The sequence below is a fragment of the Botrytis cinerea genome, chromosome 12, assembly GCF_000143535.2.
Source record: "Botrytis cinerea B05.10 chromosome 12, complete sequence".
In the NCBI taxonomy this organism is placed as follows: Eukaryota; Fungi; Ascomycota; class Leotiomycetes; order Helotiales; family Sclerotiniaceae; genus Botrytis; species Botrytis cinerea.
This window is the reverse complement of record NC_037321.1, coordinates 375783-396538: the sequence shown is the minus strand read 5'-3', so window position 1 is coordinate 396538 and position 20756 is coordinate 375783. Positions and strand designations below refer to the sequence as shown.

Sequence of the window (20756 nt, the reverse complement as noted above, 5' to 3'; positions counted from 1 at the left end):
AACACGTCAGTAGGATGAGTTCATAGTACTACAGTGTTCCGACACGTGAATTAGAAGACTCTCGCATCCTCTGCTTTCATTCACCGTGGACTTTCATCGGATTTTAGAAATGATATATTTGCTGACTCCTTGAATCTTGGCCGATGAAATCTGGCTCAGAAAATAACATTGAATGGTGGCAGAATGTAACCTACCTAAAAATATATACGAAAAATAGAAATAAAACCATGATCAAAAATGGAGAGAGGCCGCTTTGTCTTATATCACATCGAATTAGAATTAGGGCTCGTCGATGTCAGATGAAAAACGTGTTGATCCGGAACGATTGGCGCAGCAGATCTAATATTGATCTAACCAACAGTTGAACGGATCTCACACAGGGCGCTTAGAGGAACATTCACGACCTCTCATTTGTTTGCTGCCGCATGAAAATCTTCAACGAATTTCATTTGGAGCATCCTCAGCCAGTCTTTAGAAGATGGTGTAAGTACACCCACATATATGCGTGCCGGGCGGGAAGACTTGACATCCATTGAGATGATGTTGAAGAATTTGTGTCGTATTTTCCCGCCGTGTAAAATCATTGAGTATATCAGATGACAATTGAAGAAAGTGGGATCATGAAATCCTACCACTTCACTGGCTGATCAGTATTGAAGTTTGACTGAGATTGTAAAGAGATTATATGAGGTTATTCGCGTTTCGTTGGTTGTCAATGTAAGTGAAAGGTAGGTGAAAGGGTCTGTGATACTTCGGCCAAGTTGAAAATCCGGAAGTAGCAAATTTTGCTACTCAATTCGGCTAGTCTCACAAAAACCCCGTCGGCTTTTAACCGATCAAGCCTAGTTGGCATCATTTTATGCCAAGTTTGACAAGGTATTGATTGATGATGAGACTCGGAAAGCTTCACACCTCGTTTTCCCAGACAACATTCAGTCTCAACAACTCATTTCGAAAACGCTGGAGCCCTCTTCAATCCAAGGGCCATTGGAGAGGTTTGATTGACTGATAACTGTACCTATCATGGTCCTGCGATGCCGAATCCTTCCGTGGTAGGACATCCTTTTGGGTGCCGTGGATCATATTTTCCTGTCCCCAGATTAATACTCTGGATACTTCATTACTCTAAGCGCTCTATCGACGGCATGCATATATTGACAAGCGTCATCTGTAACCGCCACCCATCTGACAAGTCGTGCCCCCCTTGTGTCGATCACATTCATTCATTAAGAGTCTTCCAATCAACATTATCTGTGAAAAGCTTGACCGCGCACCATACGATGGTCTCGCTGTCTCAACATCGCCATAGGACCGACCCTCAGACGTCTCGCACATGCTGCACCCCTCCATAAGTAGAAAATCCACTAGTTCCGATTATGGAATGATCTCTTAGCAGACAGGGTCAAAGTTGACCTCCCAAACCAAGAGCCGTCAAGTCCGACACTATTTGTCTGGAGTTGCTGACATGCTCATGCCCATTTTGTATCGACGAGTTGAGATCACCCCATGGTATGAGCTTCATATCGTGGTTTTTTTCTTCCGAATACCCACGACTTTCTGTTACGGGATTCGTAATTTTCCATGCTAAGCCTGTCTAGCATTTTCATGTGGCATGGCACCTTTAGACTATTCCTATCCTTCTTCTTGTTCCTTTCTTCCTTCTTACATTCATAATATCATTCTTGGGTTGGCAAACTAAACAATATCATCGCCACTTCTCCCACTTCGATTCTTGGGCAGGCCCATTTCTTCTCTATACCTTCTTTTCTTTTTGAAGTTGTTTTCTACCTCTTGCTTGAGGCAGGAAGTTCTCTACATTCTTTCTCTCCGCCGGTCGGGTCATTCAGATTAAAATTTACTAATCCTTAAACCAATCTTGGTCTTTCTTACTCGCCGATCTCGACTTTTTTAATCAACACCGCCCATTATGTTTTGGCACGCAGCCGTGACGGCATCGCTTTTACTTGCCGGTCATGTTAGCGCAGGAATTATGGATATGAAGCCGGTGGTTCGTCGAGATAATCAGGAGGAGATGTTAAGGCGATATATGAATAATATTATTGAAGATCGCAGGAGATCTATCACGGATGCACCAGCAACCACAGCAGCAACCACAGCAGCTACGAACGCTTCGGATTGGAATACTCAAACTGAGGCAGCATGCACTCAAGCACTTGATTTATTGAATGGACAGGCTACCAATCCATCCGGGTTGGCAGTTTGTTACAACTTGCCATATGCCGACAACAGTACTGGAGTTTTCAAGGCCGACCTCCGAATATATAATGTTTCTGCTCCCACAGGAACATTTGCCAATATTCCAAGTCAGGATGTTCAGGTTGGATTGAGTTACGAAGGAGCTACAGTATCGGCTGTTAATATGTCGACGTTGATGGCCAGAAGCGATGGTACATCTTTAATTTCATGGCCACGAGCAAATTCAAAACGGCAATCAACAACAAACACCACTACGGGAAGGACCATAACTTTAGTTCAATCATATGCGTTTGTTGGCCAAATGAATAAGGAATATATTGGCATAGAGATGGACAGGTATGTTGAAATTCAAGAATCTAAAGAATTCTAATCTGATTTGTTTTAGCTCAACCATGGAAGCACTCTTAACTCCAACAGTGACTTTAACTGGTAGAGATGTCTCCGGTGGAACCGTGAACACAACTCTTAATACCAACCAAGCCTCTTTCGTTAATGGTGAATTCTCCACACAAGCTGCTGGAGTTACTAAGACTGTCGTTCAACCACCTATTCAAACTCTCGTCGTCGCCTCTGAATCTCCTTTCGTGGTTCCAGGTCTTAATATCTTGATCTTCCCAATTGGTGGTGTTATCACAGGTGTATGGGCAATTCTATTCATTGGCACACTCTCCTACGGCACCATCGGTAGAATGCAATTCAGAGACCAATTCAGATCAAGAACCGCTAGGGCTCAAAAAGAAAATATGTCACGAATTTGAATGGGCTTGGGACCATGAAACGAGTTATGGGAAGTGTACATGATTTATTTTTTAAAGGGGGGGGGAACTATACCATTTATAGAATTTTTGCGCGAGTAATCGAGAACGGTGGGATTCGAATGGAAGGAAGGCATATATTGAGGGATGGGAATGAACATGACACGCCCGGGATAACTGGCCCGGAGTTCTAGTTGATGGAGCAAAGATTCTTCTAGCTGAAGCCTGAATATTGAGCCCTCCTTCCACTCCCGGGCTACAAATTCTCTGGCTACAACATCATTATTACTTTTTCTTCTTCTTTTTTTTGTTTGTGGTTGGAATAAAGACTAGCAATATTGCAGTCACGAGACACGATCATTACCTCAGTTTAGAATGTATAATACGAACCAAAATAATGCAAGATTGGGTTTGTTTGGTTTTAACATATATAGTTCAATGAACAATCACGCTTTATACTTGGAAACTGATAGCAAACCCCAAAAATCAAAAATTTCGTGATGATAACCACATCCTTGGCGAACAGCCTTACAATTTACTTCTTACTCGAGCTCATGAACTCATGAACCACATTCCTCCTGCAATCCTCCCGCGGAAAATATACGCGGGATTCGGCAATTGCACATTAAAAGTTCACACCACGCATTGTCCTGAACCTTAATTTTTATTTGCTCTTCTTTCGGACGTTGATCCTGAATCTTACGTACCAAAGCTGGCGTCTTACGTACAGGCGTTTGGAGGATTGGGATTGGTTATAGAAAAGCAGAATCTGGAGCTTGAAGTTTCACATTCGCAACGTGTAGGAGATCTGTGCATCTCGAGCGAGTTTGACAAGGATGATGACTCCTGCGTTTAAGATTGAGTCTGAGGGAACCTGAGCGAGTCGCTAGTGGGGCTTGGGGACTTTTAGATTGTTGGTGACGATACTGGAAAGGGTTTAAATAAGGATCAGTTCGTGCGGTTTGAAGAAACATAGACGAGATACAGATTGAACTGGGCCTGAAAAGCGAAGAAAGGAAAAGTGCCATGCACTCCGCTCAGGCGATAATAAGGGTCAAGCACGTGCGCGATGAACTCCACGGTCAGGTGACCATCATGCTCGGACACTGTGGCGTGAATTTACCCCCTGGCTTTTGAAGAACGGCGGCAATCTATAATATCTCCAATCTCGTATTCTATCTTGCCTGGAGGCGTTCGATTGCCAGCGGCTCTCAAGGTCAATGATATATCGAGTGCGTGGCAACATACTTATCCAGGAAACACATCAAAATCCCGAGCCTCCATCGCTGCGCCGATGTTGAGAAACCCTCGAGCATTAGGGGCTACCCTAGGTGTAAATATATTGTCTGAGCGATCATGAGCGATCAAAGCATGAAGCATGAAACAACGCACCTCATGCTTATGTTTATACTAATAATCCCATTCGATCCATTATGGTGGTTTTTAGTGAAACTGGCATAATCCTTTCAATCTTTACTCTAATAGTCTTTTCGTAAGAAACGAAAAGCGTCATTTCTGAGTTGTCCTTCTGAATCAGTTTCCTGTTTTTGTTTCTACAAACTCCAACAGCGACTGGATCGCATTGAATCACTAGAATTAATTCTTCGTGATTGGATTGCTGGTGGTATCATACTTTCGTTTCTGTATCCATATATTTCATCCGAACTTCTTGAAATTTCCGTTCATTTCATTGGAAACTGTCTCAGCTGAGAAGTTTATCTTTACATACCTACTTATACAATATTGCAAGCTTGAGATCGATCCCTCAATTGGAAAGGAAAATGGTGTCGGTGGCAGATTTAGTCACGAAATTGCATTCTAATATTGATGAAATTCACAAGACTATCGCTTTAATTAGCGACACTTCGAACCATGATGCGGAAATTACACGATTAGAAAGAGATCGCGATGAACAGCTTCAGCAATTGAAGATGGCTCATGAGATTGCGACGAAAGAAGGAGAGGATGCACGACTTAAACAGGAACAAGAGATCCAGGAACAAATTCAGAGAGAGGAAGACGAGATAACAGCGAGAAGGAAACGTGAAGACGAGGAGAGAAAATTGAGAATCGAGAACGCAGTGAAAGAGAGAGAAAAGGTAAGGCAAGAGGAGGAAGAGAAGAGGAAGGCCGAATTCCAAAGCCAACATAAAGAAGTTGAAGATGGAATCGATGAAAAAATGGAAAGATTGGAGGATGAGTTAGAGCAACAAATGATAGATGGGCAAAAAGCTTTGGAATCTTTAGATTCCGCGAGAAGGGTATGTTTTCATTCTATCAATTTTATCTCGATATTGGTCGGTTTACTAATATTTTGACGAAAACAGGAAATCAACAGACAGATTGACGAGCAACTTAATATTCCGACTGTACTACCTAAGATCCAATACAAGAGCCGCAGAAAGGTTGTACTGAATAATCAAAAGTCGGATTTATTATCAGACAATCAGAACAGCAAGGGCACTGAGGAGGATGCGGAAAAAAATCCGATTACAAACGAAGATTTAGGTCGTGATGTGAACGAGCACAAAGATGAAGATCCCCAGGAAAATGTAGCTGATACTAAGGACAGTGAAAAAGACCTTGTGGTAGAGCCAACAAAAGACTTAGAAGTTCAACCAGATTCCTCATTCTCAAGGGAGGTTGTTCCCCAAGAGCAAGTGGCGCAATCATCAAATATTGAGAACAATGGTGAATCCTCACAGCCTATCGAAGAAACTCCTGGCTTAGTTCCTGAGGAGCAGCACATGGAGCTTGAGGAGGTACATCAAGTTGATCAGCAACTCGGAGTTGATAACATTACTCCAGGTAGTCAGAATCATTCTGAGCAAGAACCATTAGAGCCTGTAGAAGAAATGGCCAAGGAGATTGATGACGCGCCTGAGCCTTCCCAGGAGGATACATCCACTAGCGCTGATACCCCAAAGGAAACAATTGACTTGACTCGGTCAATTGATATTCCACAAAACGAGACCAGCGACAATCTAAAGCAGGACCATGTATCTCAAGAACCGGAAATCACAAAGGATCTCATCGGAGAGAGCCAATCAACAGAAACTCCTCACGGCGAAGAACACGACTATTCAAAGCAAGACAGCAGTCTGGCAGAGGCACCCAAAGAAGCCGAGACCGTTCAAGTGCTTGATCCACACGAATCTCCGGAAGACAGAGCAGCCAGAGAAGAAATAGCTAAGCTGAACGAGGAGATCCGACGTGCTATGGAGGAGGAAGCAAATGAAGCAATGGTTCCTCAGCTGGAAGCCAAGAATGTTTCTCCGACTGCGCAAACTACAGAATTGGAAGCGCCACATGTTCAAGAACCTGTTGAGACAGGGCATTCTGCAAGTGAAAACGAGTCAGAGGATAAAGACCTTCCGAAAGAAGATACTTTACCTCAAGACGACGGCACACCAGTCGTCGAAGCCCCCGATATTCAGATTGAAAATGATGACTCTGAACCAAAGACAATTCCCGAGACAGTCGAAGTTGACAGCGCCCCAAAAGATCAAATTATCTCTGAGAACAATGAATCCGAAAATGAAAACGCAGAATCTCTCGAACCAGAAGTGCAAGTAAATGGTATAACACACGATCCAGTCCAGATCGAAACCCCAGAGCAACTTTTAGATGAGGAGCCTTCATTAGAGGAACCATCAAATCACGATCCCCCACTTGAGAATCATGAAGCATCACAGAATGAGACATTAGCTGTCGATGAACATCCAAACGAAGCTCAACACAGCACAGTTTATGAGATGCCCCTGAGCTTGAAGAACAAGGAAATCTTAGCTCCTGTGCCTGACGAAGAGTCTGACACTGCCATCAATGATCAGGGTGACTCGGAGATAGATAATGAGGATGATTCGATGCCCAAGGATTCTGTGATCCTAGACATTCAAGAAGATGCGAACCAAGCATCAATTGAAGAGAAGAAAATTCACGATGACCCAGAACTGGTCCACGATAACGAGTCGAACGTTCTAAAGGAATCTATGGAAGAAGCCATTGAAACAACACTTCCTGATCCAGCCGATGCAGAGGCTGATCAACTAGATGAGACTCCGGAGATAACTCCTGATGACTCGGAGTCTGCCAATAAAAGTGAAAATGTCGCACCTGAGGAACCTGAATCTAAGGCAATTTTAACACCTCTGCCAGATCCAGTAGAATCAGAGAGCGCTCAGCTCAATGAGGAACCAGCACTAGAGTCTGAGTTCTTGTCAAGCGATCTACCAGAAGTTGGCAAAGACGAAGTGGAACCTATTGAACCTATAAAGGCTGAAGATTCTATCTCCGAACCTATGCCTAGTTTGATCCAGGATGCACAGCTCAATGTGACCGAGCAAGATATTGCTGGTGGAGAGTCCACAGATACCAAGGCATTAGAACACGTGAATGAATCTAAAGTCGAGGACGTAAATCCAGACCAAGATCACAATGAGCAAATTAAAGAGTCTGAAAAGGGCTTTGAAGATGCTGCAAGTATGGATTTAAAGCCTGAAGATACCGAGAATTCTGAAAGCGGACATGCTCTCGAAAAACATGAAAGATCGCCATCTGTCTCATCCGAAGTAGAGGAGACGAGAAGCATCTCAAATGAATATTTTCTACACTCAGAGCCCACCCCGGATGTGATATTACCAGACATCGAAGGCCATGAGGATTTTGAAACTCATGTGTTACCCACCGATCTTGAATCTGCTAGCAAGGACAATGATGTTATCGATGAAGCTACTGTTCTGCCGCAAGAGGAGCATCATGCCGAAGATACTGATATTGATTCTCCTGCAAATCCTCCAACCGATACCAATACAAATCACGAAATGGAGCTATCTGAAACTCATGATATCGTTTCGAATGACACCCCCGAAAAGACTGAGATAGCTGCTGAGCCGGCTATTACGATTCCCGAACAAATCCAAGACGCGGTTGAGTCTCCTGATATTGGTACACGTGATCTGAACGTGCCAGTAGAAGACGACAGAGCGGTAGATGAGAAACAGGTTGAAGAAGCTCCTATTAGTGATACGAATGAGATCTCGGGGACCGTTGATCCTGTTCAATTACCAGGTCACATCAAGTACCAAATTGATGAGCCAGCTGCTGTTCAGCAAGAGAATAGCAATGCACCAGAGAGTGAGCCCGCTACCAAGGAACAGGGAACTATCTCTGAAGTATCACTTCCTGGCATTGAGAACAAAGACCTAAAGATCGACCAAGAGAGTGAAGAACCACTGGTAGTGGCTGATAGTACAGATCAAGTACGAATAATGGAGGAAGCAGCCGCATCTGGCCCTCAAGAGTTCGAAGGCACGGGAGAAGCAACTTTAAATTTGGACGTTGGGTCACCACTGCCTTCGCCGACAATTCAAAAGACTGCCATTGACGATGATGAAAGTCTCCACTCAGGTGACATGATTCAAGAAGAAAATCATATCGATTCAAAGGAAATGAGCCACGAACATCCTGAAGTTGGGGAAACTTCTGTCTCTCACAAGATTGAAAGCGTGGAACCAACAACATTAAGTCAATCGACTCCTGAAGATATTCAAACGCCGGAACAAGTTGTTGAGACTGAGCCATTGACTTCGGAAAATGAGGCACCTATACATCAAGAAGTCAAGGAAGTCCTAGAGCAGACAAATAATGATTCTACACTGGAGACTCAAGAACACCCTGAAGACAAGGAACTTCCTACCACTTCTAGCGAGGAGCCAGTGCAAGAGATGCTTCATCTTGCCGATGAAATACCATTGAAAGAAAGCATAGCAGAACCCGAAAGCCAACAAGATATAAGTTCCGCGCCTCAGACCATTACCTCGGTGCCAGAGACATCTGCTCTAGAAAGCTCGAATGGCGAAGCATCTGTACTGCCGCTCGAGGTAAAACAAATGAATGCCGAGAGAGACGATGATAATGATAAGGGCAGCGTAAATGACGAAAGTGTCGATCCTGTTCATGAAGAAAGAGAGATCGACGAGGCACAAGACCATCACATTGAAAAGCCTAGAGAAACTGGGCATCCTATCAATCTCGAGACAGAAGATGAGTCACACCCAAGCCCAAACAACTCGGCGAATTCTGAAGCGATCCACGACGAACTATTCTCTCAAGAAAGCGAACAGCCTGCTGCCATCGAATCGGAATCAATCAACACTGAGCCAAAAGTGGAAGAAACTAAACCAGATATCCAACCTCAACCTCAACAAGCACCACACGAAGACCCTGAAGATGTTCGTGCTAGAGAGGAGATTGCTCGTTTGAACGCAGAGTTTATGAAAGCTGTAGAGGAAGAACAAGCCACTGAACAAGAGAATAAACCTGTTGATATGAGCACAGAGAATAATGGCAATGATTTGGACAAAAGCGAAATTGTTGAAGCAGAGCAAGAGAGACCAAGAAGAGAGAGTGCCGAAGATACCGCAGCAAGAGAAGAAATTGCTTTGCTAAATGAGCAAATGAAACTGCTTAGTCAACAACAAGAGAATGGGGACAAATCTGCTGATGTTGAGGGTGAAAAAGAAAAGAGCCATGTTGTTGCTGAACATGAACCCCAAAAACTCGAACCTAAAGAGCCATCGGATACCCTAAACGAAAAACCCCAAAGTGCAGAACACAAGGAAGAAGAAGATTTCCACACCGCACTCATTCAGCAAGATGAGCATCTAAACCCTTTCGAACACCCAGATGCAGTTTTGAGTGATGAACAAAGTGTCGAGTCAGCCACTGAAGAGCCAAGTGAGGAAGTTACCGCTTTACAGTATGAGCATGAAGATCACAATCCAGAAGACTCGGACTCAGATGGTGAAAAGACCGAACAAGGCGAGGAAACAGAACCTTATTCTGGAAGTGAAGATGAATGGGATGAATCTGGGGAAGATGAGGAGGGACCGCTTCCTTATCTTGAGACTATCCGGGAAGAATCACATGATGGTGCCTCTCGTGTCGGCGAAGATCACGAGGATGACGACGAGGAGGAGGAAGGAGACATGCCAAAGAGTAGATTCTTCCATCCACATTGGCAGTATGAGGACTCTGTTGATGATAATGGGTTGAAAGAACAAAGAGAAAACGATTTAGTAGTATCAAAGTCAGAAAATCCATCTATCAAGGAAATCTCAACAGAAATCCTTCCAGACGAGCTTGACCATCCAAGCGGATCCAATCTTGAGGTTTCCGATTTTGAGTCGAGGAAAAGACCACAGACACCAATGGCACTGATGTTTGGCTCCGATGTCAAAGAAAAGGAGTCGCCTCACGAAGTCAGTGGCACAGATAAATTAGTCGATGGTATTCCAGAAGCACCAATTGAAAACGCGACCGTTTCTAATGCTACGGACCTACCACGGGTGTTAGAGCCAAGTCCTGAGATTGAGGAAAATCGTGAAAAGTCCGAGCCCGTGGAAGAGGAAGACCTTGTGGAGAATAACAACCTCACTCCCAAACCTAAACCTCGACGTCCAGCATCGTTGTATCACCGAAACAGTGATTTAAGTCCAGAGCATGAAGCAGTATTCTCGAGAGTTTCACAGATCCGAAGCAGTCTGACCCCTTCACCGGAACCACATCAGTCACCTATATTGAGTCCTAGGTCAAGATCTGAGAGATTTCCACCAGATGAACACCGAAATTACTTAGATGCCTCTATCAACAACGCCTATAATGGATGGGGATATTCCCAAGACGGTGAGCAGCAACCAGATTACAGAACTCAATTGAACAACGACAATGGTCGTAACCGCTCCCATACAGTTGATACAGTTCCATCATTTGAACATTATGCATCAGATGATGGTGAGTCAGGTCCTGCAACTCCACCTCAACAACCTCAATACTCTGATCCTGTATCTCAACAACCACACATTAGTCAGATGATGACAACGGAATTTGAGTCATCTGAAGGATGGCCACATCCTAATGATGATACCCAGGACGATTCTGCAAACCAAGAACAAAACCTTGATGAAATTATCAAATCTCCTAATCTACAGGATGCTGCAGAATTTGACACCTTCAACCCACAAGAATACAAATCTCCTAATCTACAAGATGCTGTTGAATTTGACCCTTTCAATCCGCAAGAATACAAATCTCCAATTCCAAGCCCTGCACATTCATCTTCCTTTAACGTAAGTAACGTACACGTGGATCAAGAATATCCTCCAGTTCTAGCACCAAATCCACCATCACTTATTCCTCCTGAGAAGATCTTGAGTTCCAATGCACCTGCATCAACGCCAATATTCACGGCTCAAACTCCCACCCAGACCGAAGAAAAATCAACTTCTCAACTACCACCAAACCTCCATTCCGTTCCTTGGACACAATCAGAAGATCCCTACAAAGCAGCGACCCCGGAAAAAGAAACCGCATCTCCACAACGTAATCCAAGACCTGTTAGTTCTATCTTTGCTAGAACACGCTCTCTATTTGAAGCAGGACCAGCCGATTCAAGTCCACCTCCTAAACAGAGACCGCTCTCCGGAATGAGTATTTTCAATGTTGGTTCACCGAGTCGTTCGAATACGCCGGTTCAAACCAGACCACATAGTCTTTCGGTCTCGAGTCTGAGAAGCAGGAGTGAGAGTTTGTCAAAGCGATCGAGTTTGAGTTTTGGGGAAAACGCGAACTCTAAGGTGGATGCAAATGTGAATACAAATGCTAACGCCAAGGTCAATGCCACTGCCAAAGATGACTATGATCCAGACACAGACGCAGACTTCCTGCCAAAGAGTTTAGACGGCGATGGAAGATCACCTAGTCCGGCCTTTGGATTACCGGGGCATAGGAGTAGTGGAAGTTTTGATAGGGGAAAGCTATATGGAGATGAAGATGACCCCTATTTTACGAATAGCGGGGAGAAGGGAAGTGCGGGATGGATGGGGGGTTCGGGAGTAGGGAGTATGAAAGGTGCGGAGAGAGAGCCTCTCTTGAAGGATGGGAATTGACTTGTTCACCCTGTATCTTTAAGGAAACAAAAGGGTTTTAGAAGGTCTAGAAAAATGAAATGGAGAGCTGGTAGAAGGCCAAGGAAAGTGGTGGAGAAGGGGAAGGATGAGGTCGAGAAGAGAACAGAGGGGATGGGAGAGAGGGGAATTGCGAAGGGACAATACAAATTAGCGTTTGTGTGGGTAGAAGGATGGAGGGAAAGATTGAAGAGAACGAGCGGTTTGGTGGATAAAGTGAGGGAGGAGGGAAAGTATGAGGGGGAGGTAACGAAGATTGATGTAGACTGGTTGGAAGAGGGGGTGGGGAGGATGGGGACTTAGTAATTCAGAGCGAGGATATGGAGTAAGCGAGGATTTTGACTTGGAAAGGGGTTTGGATCACTAAGATAGTGGGAGAGATTGGAAAGGGGAGTCTGGTTTGAAGAGGAGTTTGGGAGTGTATTGTAGATCTATGCATGTTCATTTATGCATATCCTCTATTTTGGGCCTTTAAAGTAGCTATTCTGTTTTGTATGATATTCAATCGATTAATCTTATGAGTTCAATTTTCACCCCATCTTTCTCTGCTGTCTCCCCTTCGTTGGAAATCCTTGAACGACCACACCACGTGATATACAAACCACATGATTAATTTTCAATCACGTTCTTCACTACCCAGAATAATGCACGACTCGCAAAAGCTATCAAAATTTTGCATGCAAGACGGCGTGGCGTGGCGTAACGGTGTGTGTGAACCAAAGGCTTTTGTGTAACGACAGATAGGCGGTGTAACAACCGCCAACCGAGCTAAGCATGCGGGCGCTTCCCGTCATCTATACATGTACATGCATATGAGACATACAGAACTTTGACAACCAGGTGGTAATGAGAATGGCGGGGAATTGGATTCTAGAGTGGGTATGTAGTGGATAGGTGGGGAAACGGCGGTTGGTAGTGTTATGCAAGCTTGGGTTTGATAGCAAGAGGCGCTGCTGAAGTTGAGAGGAAGAAAATTGTTTTTTTTTTGGCATGTCTTTCGAAATATTGAAACAAGGGAAATTTTTATTTTGGGGATATACTCAGTGTGTGGAATGCGGGATGCGGGTAGTCAGAAGCCGGTATGATAGTATGATGGTTTAGTGTTTTGGGAAGATGGATATGCAAGTGAGGCGTCTGGAAACGAACACGTCTTGATCGGATTTTAAATGTCAGATGTGTTACGGCTGGGCGCGTGAGAGTCAATTTTTGTAATTTTGCAATTGCTGACGTGTGCGTGATTCATAAGTGTAGGAGGCGCTGTCAATATTAGATACTGCGGCTCCATGCAGGGTGCCAGAGGTCGGTCTCTGATGCTTATGCGGTGAAGTTTCTGGGTAATGAAAGACACTTGAGAGGCGTTTGAGAGGGCACTTAGAGATTAGCAAGTGACGAGCGCAGTACGTGAGAAGCAGGTTTCCGATGATGCGTCCAACACGGCCCTCTCCTGGATAGCATATTTAGAAATTTGAGGGAGAAAGGGTAAGAGCTGGTTGTCGAGACCTAAAAACTAGAGGATTAAAGATGTTTCCCGTTGCGCAGCGTTGATAATTTTACCAGGACTCAATTTCCGTCTTTGAGTCTAGCTCAAACATTTCTTGACACATATTTACCACACCTCTTTGTAGAGAAGAGGCGCATCTTGGGCGCATCTTATGCGCAATCAATCACCTGAAGAGTCAAAGGTTACAGAGATTTCAGCCAAGATGGAAAGCTTCAGACATTGCGTGTGTAAGATAATGTATTGCTTCAGCATGGGGGTCCCAGATGATTCCAAACTTATGGCTGTGTTGTGCATGTTCACAAGTTTCTTGATCTCTGCAGCCTCCCGACCAGCTTCAGTACGGAGGATGTGTCGGCTGAAAATGCGGCACGCATATGTTTTTTCATGAACCTGATAATGTAGGTAGCCGGAGCTATGGATATGTGGCATGAGATTGATAGGTGGATTGGAAGCTTTTGTAGCTTGCAGCTTGTGTAAAATCTAGGAATTTCACACAGTTGTTAGAATGCAGGTCTGGGCCATGTGAATCAATTGGAAAGATAATTAGAAACAGTAGAGAAGGAAATTGGAAAGCCGCAATGGAAATATACAGTTCTGTCTGTTGCTAAGTGAGTGCACTGGGATTAATTGACTTAACACTCGTTGAGTATGAGACGAAACTAATAAATGGTAGAAAATTAGACGGGTGTCTGCACAAATTTGAATCGTACGGAAAGCAAGATAGTTCCGGATGGGAGAGACTTCCAGATTCCCGATCGCGAGATTAGACGAGACAAGGAACAAGTATCCTCTCTGCCGCCTGGGAAAAGTCCTGTGAGCATCCGTTTGCTAAATGTTTACATCAAATCAACATGTGTTACACTGCTTTTTGAGACATTAAAATATTGAGAAAGAGGTAAATTGCTTTCAAATTCCGTTATTTCTTAAACATAAAACTAGTGAGAATTTGGACCAATATACAGTTTTGTGTCACCTAGGAGGCACTTTCAACCTTCGACTCACTTGTCAAGAAGCTTAGATTCCAAGGTATTCTACGTAATATATGCTTGACTCCGTATCTAAGTCGAGTGAGTAAAAAAAAGCATATATCAGTATACTTGATCTTTAGAATTCATATTTATTGACCTAGGATATGCAAGACTACATAACCTAGTTGTAGGTATCAAAATTGAAGCGTGGTATTTGAGATCTTTCGGCATTTCTGAAAGCTTTATTTGTGGCATCATAGAGAGCATAGTCTTGAACCCAGTACTTTGTAGAGTCCAGGAGTTGCAATATCCGCAAGAGGCATCGTTTCAGAGATGAAGTACTTTTTAAACTTATCAATAACATGCTAAGTTTTGTATAATATCTCACAAAAGCGAATGGCTTGTGGCGCCTCTTGGTAACCAGAAAAATGATCATTTTATAAACGTGATAAAATTCCGGATCTTTCTTGCTTTGTAGGGTGCAAAGTCAAAGGCTTTAGTGACTTCAAACTCAATTTTAGGAAGGGGGACATGTTTCAACACACAGCAGCACATCAAATGAAGTTACTCTGAGCTAATATTATGATATTGAGTCTAGAGATGACTGCAAGCAAACGATTGTTTTTATCGTGGAGAGAACACATGACCACCGATTACCCCTCGTAATTCTATTCTGATACATCTTAAACCTTGCGCTTTTGTAGATCGAGCCAAATGTTCTGCCAATGAAATAAGCCACCTACAGTAACAAGTTTGGGTGGACCAGGTATTTCTTTACTGGGTGTACATAACTTGAAGTTGAAATTACGAAAGAACTAGAGGGTGTGTTAGTGTCAGTAGATATTAGATTACCAGTTGCTTGATAGCATGGAAAGAGACATACCATCAAAGGCCCTTTCATCAACTCCATATACGCAAGATCCTTGCCTAAGCATACTCTTGATCCGTATCCCCAAGTGAAGTTGTACTTCTCAAAAATCTTGGCCTTTTCATCATCTTCGAGCCACCGTTCGGGACGAAAAGTCTCGGCATCTTCGCCATATATTTCCCTGTCTCGGTTTGCAAGGTATGCGGAACAGCTGATTTCAGTACCAACTGGAATTACCTTACCATCGATTACCAAAGGAGGTTGATGGGCCATTACTTCTCGAGGAAAAAGTACTGGTGAGGATGGAGTAAGCCGTAGAGCCTCCTTTATGCATGCAACGTAAAACGGACAATACTTTGAAACTTCTGCGGCTGTGGGAACCGGATGTGAAAGATGTCCGGCCGCAAATCCGGCATCTATCTCAGCCACCATTCGTTGATAATCGCCGGGCGATGATAGAATATCTGTTACAATGGAGCTGAAGGATGTACCCGTGGTATCTGCTCCGGCAACTAGGACAACCAAAACTTCGGCCTTCAATTCTTCTCGGCTCATAGGCTTTCCTTCGGGAGTTTTGGCCTCGAAGAATCTTTAGATTGTTTATAGATTAGCTGGATGTCGAATTTTAAAGGGCTAAGAAGACTTGCGATTGTAGAATATCTACACGATCTCTTCTTTTCCCTTCCTCAATTTCTGTAATTCTCGCATTGATGATTTTATCTCTCCATCTCATCAGCTGACCCATGCCATTTTTCATCTCTGGTGTTGCGGTAAAGAACCGACCTAGTGGCCCTGATGTTACCCATTCTACGAAAGGGTATAAATGCGCCAGGACACCAAATATCTCAATACCATCGTGTACGCTTTGAATCAATCCGCCAACATCTTCTCCGTTCTCCACAAAGCCTAAAGCTTGTCCAAACCCCACTTCACTGATTGTATCAAATGCAAAATAAGTAGCCCAACTTGCCATATTCACAGGCCTTCGTGTCTCGACGAAAAGTTCGTCTAGCCTCTTAAGCCATGCTGAGACTATCTTATCAACAAGGGGCTCGGCTTTGATTATCTTTGAGTATGAGTAAGGAGGTCCTATGAGTCTTCGACGATAAGAATGTGTTTGATGGTCGCGAATACTGATAACAGGCTCAGCAGGAAAGCCTCCATTGCTGTAGAACCTGGATTTGACTGCATTGCGGTGATAAATGATTGGTAGAGCAAATGCTGATTTGACTAGAAGAGTTGTGGGTGAAATGCGTATTACAGGAGCTATACATGCAACATTCATGAGCGAACATGATTTTCAAAGGTAAATGACATCATAATCACCTTTCGTTTCTTTGAAAAGATTCTCATATACCGCCAACTCGCTTTGATTGTAGCTCTGATAAGTATACCAAAGTCTGGTAACGGTACCCCAAAATGGGCCCGGATAGTTCTTAAGGGGATGAAAGAAACGATAATAGACAATTTGATACAGAAAAGTGGCTAAAACCCAGCCAATAATCAGCCAAAATCCATTGACAAGGGTCAAGTAAGAAGTGTCAATTGCTGGTATGTTTTGAGGGCTCTTCATTATGATAAGTCTTCGCCTGAATAGCTCTGAAAACCTAAGAATCAATTGACGTAGTTGAAAGATTGTATAAGGGATGCAGAGATATCGATGATTGAAGATTTCAATGTGAAGAGTGCTTGATTGATAGTGATGCATTTGCAAGAAAGCTTGCATGCTTTATGAACAAACTTTTCTTTCACGTACGACGGTGACGAATTGGAGCTACTTCCATCGTATTTTCGACTCATATTTACTAATACTCACTCACTGCGCAACAAGAACTCCCTTTACCCCGCTCAATGAAACATTGGGAGCTCGTGGCTTGGAAGAGATCACTTGTACTTGCCATGATATGTATAGACTTCAATACATTTCATCCTGTAATGAATGAAGGTAGGATTTACTCTTGCTTGACTCTCGAGGTTAGATGTCTTTAGATTCAGACAGCACAATATAAAAGATGATCAATTGACAGTGGATCTAAGGTTATAATATAATTAGGCGGTGACCATAATTAGCGACTAACGGCAGAATCCCAGGTCAATCAACCGAGGTTGAAATTTGAGAATTGAAACAGACGCGACAGACTATTAAGAATGATGAATTCCCGCAGATTTCCCTATCAAAGGTATGTACAAATCGAAGTCAGTATCTGAGCACTTACTTGTTACGCCTGTATGTTTCTAGATGAAGGATGTCCCATACCGACCGTGAATTCGGTCCTGCAGAGCTCGAGAAATTCCCCTCGCATCCAATGCACTCGGCCACAATTCAGGCCGAACAATTGAACCTCAGATCAAGCCCTTCATTACATTACGATATCGGCATTTAGATTAGGGAATCTCCATGATACTCGAGATGACGAGCTTCCACATATCTCTCACACAAATACGATATCGGACTGTACTTGCACGAAGAATACGTCACCGTGAGGATGCATGAGAAATGATAATTTCCAATGTGTTGGAGTTGATTCATCCATCCGTTGTCTACTATCTTCTGCACATATTTTACATTCTTTGCGCCTCTCAATGCTTTTGGGGTATCTAACTAGCACATGCCAAACAAATTGCCAACCATAAACACAAAATAACAAAAATCTGGGCGAGTGGTTTCGGAAATGTTGCAACTAGAATCGAAGGAGATGAAATCCAGGCAGTGGAGCCAGGGATATTGCTGGTCGTTGGAAGCATATTCGTTCAGCGGGGCGACAGCGTGTAGCTAAGAGGTCGCTGGGCAACGGATGCTTTCTGACATGAGAGACACCATTAAGGCCCTCTCACCTCGAGCCTCCTTGGAGGTTTTCTCTGCCGTATTTGTTGGGCATGTAGATGGTTAGTTTCTTTCACCAATCATAGCATTGGCCGCTTTGGAGATCTGTTGAAGATTGGATGCTCGAACACTCGAACGTGTTACCTTCTTTGTAGGTCTTTCGGAAGCACCCGTAGGAGTTTGTTTACTTGCCCGTGCAGGTGCAACTTCTCGCTGTCCAAAAGCAAAGCTTTGAGATAAGTTCTCTGAAATTTGTTGGATGTCTGTGATTGATTTTACCTGGAGATCACCGCAGAAGCCGTGTTGTTGTCCACTTATGGAAAATATCATGACGCAATACTTGCAATCCACGTCTGTCATTTCGGCGTGTATTGTATATTTTATCATGTAAGATGGCGTCGATTCGCGAAACCTCTTTTGTTTCAACTCTCTCAGGTCGATGCCACTATCCATTGCATTCCACCGGATTCTGTCCGATTTTTCAGGGTCACGAATCAATGCTCCATGTATATTGACCAGTCGCCCATCTTGACGCACGAACACAAATTTCTCGTCTTGGTCAGGCGTATAGTTTATGGTGTATACCACATCTTCAAAACTTAGATCTTGGAGTAACGCGGACGTGGAGTACCGTAAGCGGGCGTCCTTAAACCCCTCGGATGTGACTTTGTAACTGGAGTCGACTAGCTGACCCTTCTTGGCCAAGAAGTAGACCACAGATATATAGTGTTTGCCGTCTCTCTGATTTTTCCACGTGTCTTCACTTCTATATCCTTTGCCGCTGAAGCGCCTGACCGAGAAATCAACCTCCTTCGAGGTGACTACACCAATCGTATACTTCAAAGGGCGGCGGGTGATAAAATCTTGCTGGGACCTTAGCCAGACGGCGCCTTTTACGATATGTGCTTTGTTATGGCGTAGTTGACATACTTTTAGTTGCCTAAACTCCTTCCGCAGTGCTTCGGAGATATATGTGTTGAGGCACATACCTCCACCCATTATCAAATAATCAGGAACGGATTCTCTATCTCGATTCATCTGTCTTTTGACTGCAATTACCAATCTCTCCAGAGGCTTGGCGAAACACTGCACGATATCTTCATGATTGATTGTCAACTCATTCACCAGACCTGGTATTAAAATGCAAAATGGCCGCGGGTCTTTCGAGATTCCGAAATAATTTTTGTACCCTTTGTTGAACGAATTCAGAGCGTGTTGTATCGCCCATGGTCGGTGTGCTATTCCTTCTGGAACTTTAGCATCCAGAAGCCTTCTAAAGTTTTCAGAAATGGTTTCTGCGCCACAGATCATACCTAGAGTGCTTACATTAGTTGATCCCTAGGGCACTATCTCGCCTAAACTTACTTTCACTTTCAAACTCCTGTTTAAATCTTGGCGGATTGATACCTGTCAACTTGTAGGTGACCGTACACTTATGAAATCACTGTCAGTTTGAAGATCAACGGGCAAAGAGAAACAGGTTTCATACCGCAGTACCGCCGCCAGCATCAAGAACTATGTACCTTGTGCCGATCTAGCTTCGTTAGTCAAGACCCCGTTGACTTCAATTCTGCTCACCTTCCACTCATGCTGCCCCTTCTCGGCTTCTATGTGACACCACCATCCGAACGAACACTCTGGCTCCGAAACCAAAAACACCTGCTCTGACGTTATGGGACCTTGGACTAAAGCATTCCGCACCATTTCATGTGCAATTGTTGAGCGTCCCGGTGGTACTGGAACAATAACCTCAATTTTCAGGTCTTCGAGGTCTGGTATCACCCCCTTTCTCAGAGCAGGCAAATTGCCGAAGGAGTCGTATATCAGCTCCTTATAGACAATCGATACCCAGTCCCGCAGAAGATCCTCCCTCGTTTTGTTCAATTTCTCCAGCCTTGCTAGCATCGGTTTCTGAAGTGAAGCGGTGACCGGGTCCCTACTATCGTGGAAAAGTAGCTTCCATATAGGGAAAAATCGCTCTGTGTTGAATGGTGTTGCGCTGTCCAGCAGCATTCTCAACTCGTGGCCAGTCATTGGCAAAGTCTCCTGCTGATCATTTTCGTTGTAGTAGAGCGCTGTCAAAGGAAACTCATCTCCACTTCCCCAAGAGCCCTTCCAGTCGGCAAACAGAAAAGGCTCTGGCTCATGCTGGTGCCCAAGCTCTTGATTGCCGTCCGGAAGTAGCAAATCGGCAACCGCGCCCCTGGTAGTTCCCATATCTATGCCCATGATCAATCTACCTTTCGAAGCCGACTGATTATTGACGACATTCCTCAATTTCATAACTGACATCTTCGGAGCATGAATTAGTACAAGTAGGACACAAAGATGCCCAGTGCTGGATGCTGTATAGCAGATTTATTATCTTAAATAGTTCTTCGCCAGCTTGTGTCAAGCTAATTCGAATATATATGGTGTTAGAACGAGTGTAAGGCTTGAGAACGGGCATATTCACAGATAGTCTTGTCCCGCACTTTTGCAGCCAAGGGGCCGCATTACATTGCGATGATTGTTAGCTAGTACATGCCCACTACTATTTGGACGGTTGCACAGCATTAGACCCATTTTGGAATACTGAGTAGCCGCCAGAATAGCTCGCCGAATTTGTCAGTCTTTAGTTTGTCGTACATATTCTGCTACATGGTTACTAGGGTTAT

General features: G+C 43.9%; 4 protein-coding genes across 4 annotated transcripts; 2 read left to right on the top strand and 2 right to left on the bottom strand.

The window, feature by feature from the left end:
- Positions 1-1399: 1399 nt before the first annotated feature.
- Positions 1400-3517, top strand: BCIN_12g01150 (hypothetical protein). Its single transcript, XM_001557824.2, has 2 exons — positions 1400-2553; positions 2603-3517. Exons 1-2 carry the CDS (start codon positions 1928-1930, stop codon positions 2973-2975), a joined length of 999 nt encoding a protein of 332 aa, XP_001557874.1. The 5' UTR covers positions 1400-1927; the 3' UTR covers positions 2976-3517.
- A 1023-nt stretch (positions 3518-4540) lies between these two features.
- On the top strand, positions 4541-12471 carry BCIN_12g01140 (hypothetical protein). Its single transcript, XM_024696226.1, has 2 exons — positions 4541-5233; positions 5300-12471. The coding sequence occupies exons 1-2, from the start codon at positions 4754-4756 to the stop codon at positions 11918-11920; spliced, it is 7101 nt and encodes a 2366-aa protein (XP_024552032.1). The 5' UTR covers positions 4541-4753; the 3' UTR covers positions 11921-12471.
- Positions 12472-14972: 2501 nt separating this feature from the next.
- BCIN_12g01130 (hypothetical protein) lies at positions 14973-17016 on the bottom strand. The gene is made up of 4 exons (XM_024696225.1): positions 16602-17016; positions 15923-16541; positions 15291-15864; positions 14973-15222 (listed from the first exon to the last, which is right to left on the bottom strand). Exons 1-4 carry the CDS (start codon positions 16846-16848, stop codon positions 15091-15093), a joined length of 1572 nt encoding a protein of 523 aa, XP_024552031.1. The 5' UTR covers positions 16849-17016; the 3' UTR covers positions 14973-15090.
- A 632-nt stretch (positions 17017-17648) lies between these two features.
- Positions 17649-20696, bottom strand: BCIN_12g01120 (hypothetical protein). Its single transcript, XM_024696224.1, has 4 exons — positions 19678-20696; positions 19589-19633; positions 19465-19531; positions 17649-19412 (listed from the first exon to the last, which is right to left on the bottom strand). The coding sequence occupies exons 1-4, from the start codon at positions 20389-20391 to the stop codon at positions 18163-18165; spliced, it is 2076 nt and encodes a 691-aa protein (XP_024552030.1). The 5' UTR covers positions 20392-20696; the 3' UTR covers positions 17649-18162.
- Between the last annotated feature and the right edge of the window lie 60 nt (positions 20697-20756).

Coding starts and splice junctions, on each gene's coding strand:
- BCIN_12g01150 (XM_001557824.2), top strand. CDS start 1,928: ATGTTTTGGCACGCAGCCGTGACGGCATCGCTTTTACTTGCCGGTCAT. Junction 2,554..2,602: donor ATTGGCATAGAGATGGACAG/GTATGTTGAAAT, acceptor GATTTGTTTTAG/CTCAACCATGGAAGCACTCT.
- BCIN_12g01140 (XM_024696226.1), top strand. CDS start 4,754: ATGGTGTCGGTGGCAGATTTAGTCACGAAATTGCATTCTAATATTGAT. Junction 5,234..5,299: donor CTTTAGATTCCGCGAGAAGG/GTATGTTTTCAT, acceptor TGACGAAAACAG/GAAATCAACAGACAGATTGA.
- BCIN_12g01130 (XM_024696225.1), bottom strand. CDS start 16,848: ATGAAGAGCCCTCAAAACATACCAGCAATTGACACTTCTTACTTGACC. Junction 16,542..16,601: donor TCTTTTCAAAGAAACGAAAG/GTGATTATGATG, acceptor TTGCATGTATAG/CTCCTGTAATACGCATTTCA. Junction 15,865..15,922: donor CGTGTAGATATTCTACAATC/GCAAGTCTTCTT, acceptor AACAATCTAAAG/ATTCTTCGAGGCCAAAACTC.
- BCIN_12g01120 (XM_024696224.1), bottom strand. CDS start 20,391: ATGTCAGTTATGAAATTGAGGAATGTCGTCAATAATCAGTCGGCTTCG. Junction 19,532..19,588: donor ATGCTGGCGGCGGTACTGCG/GTATGAAACCTG, acceptor TGATTTCATAAG/TGTACGGTCACCTACAAGTT. Junction 19,413..19,464: donor ACAGGAGTTTGAAAGTGAAA/GTAAGTTTAGGC, acceptor TAAGCACTCTAG/GTATGATCTGTGGCGCAGAA.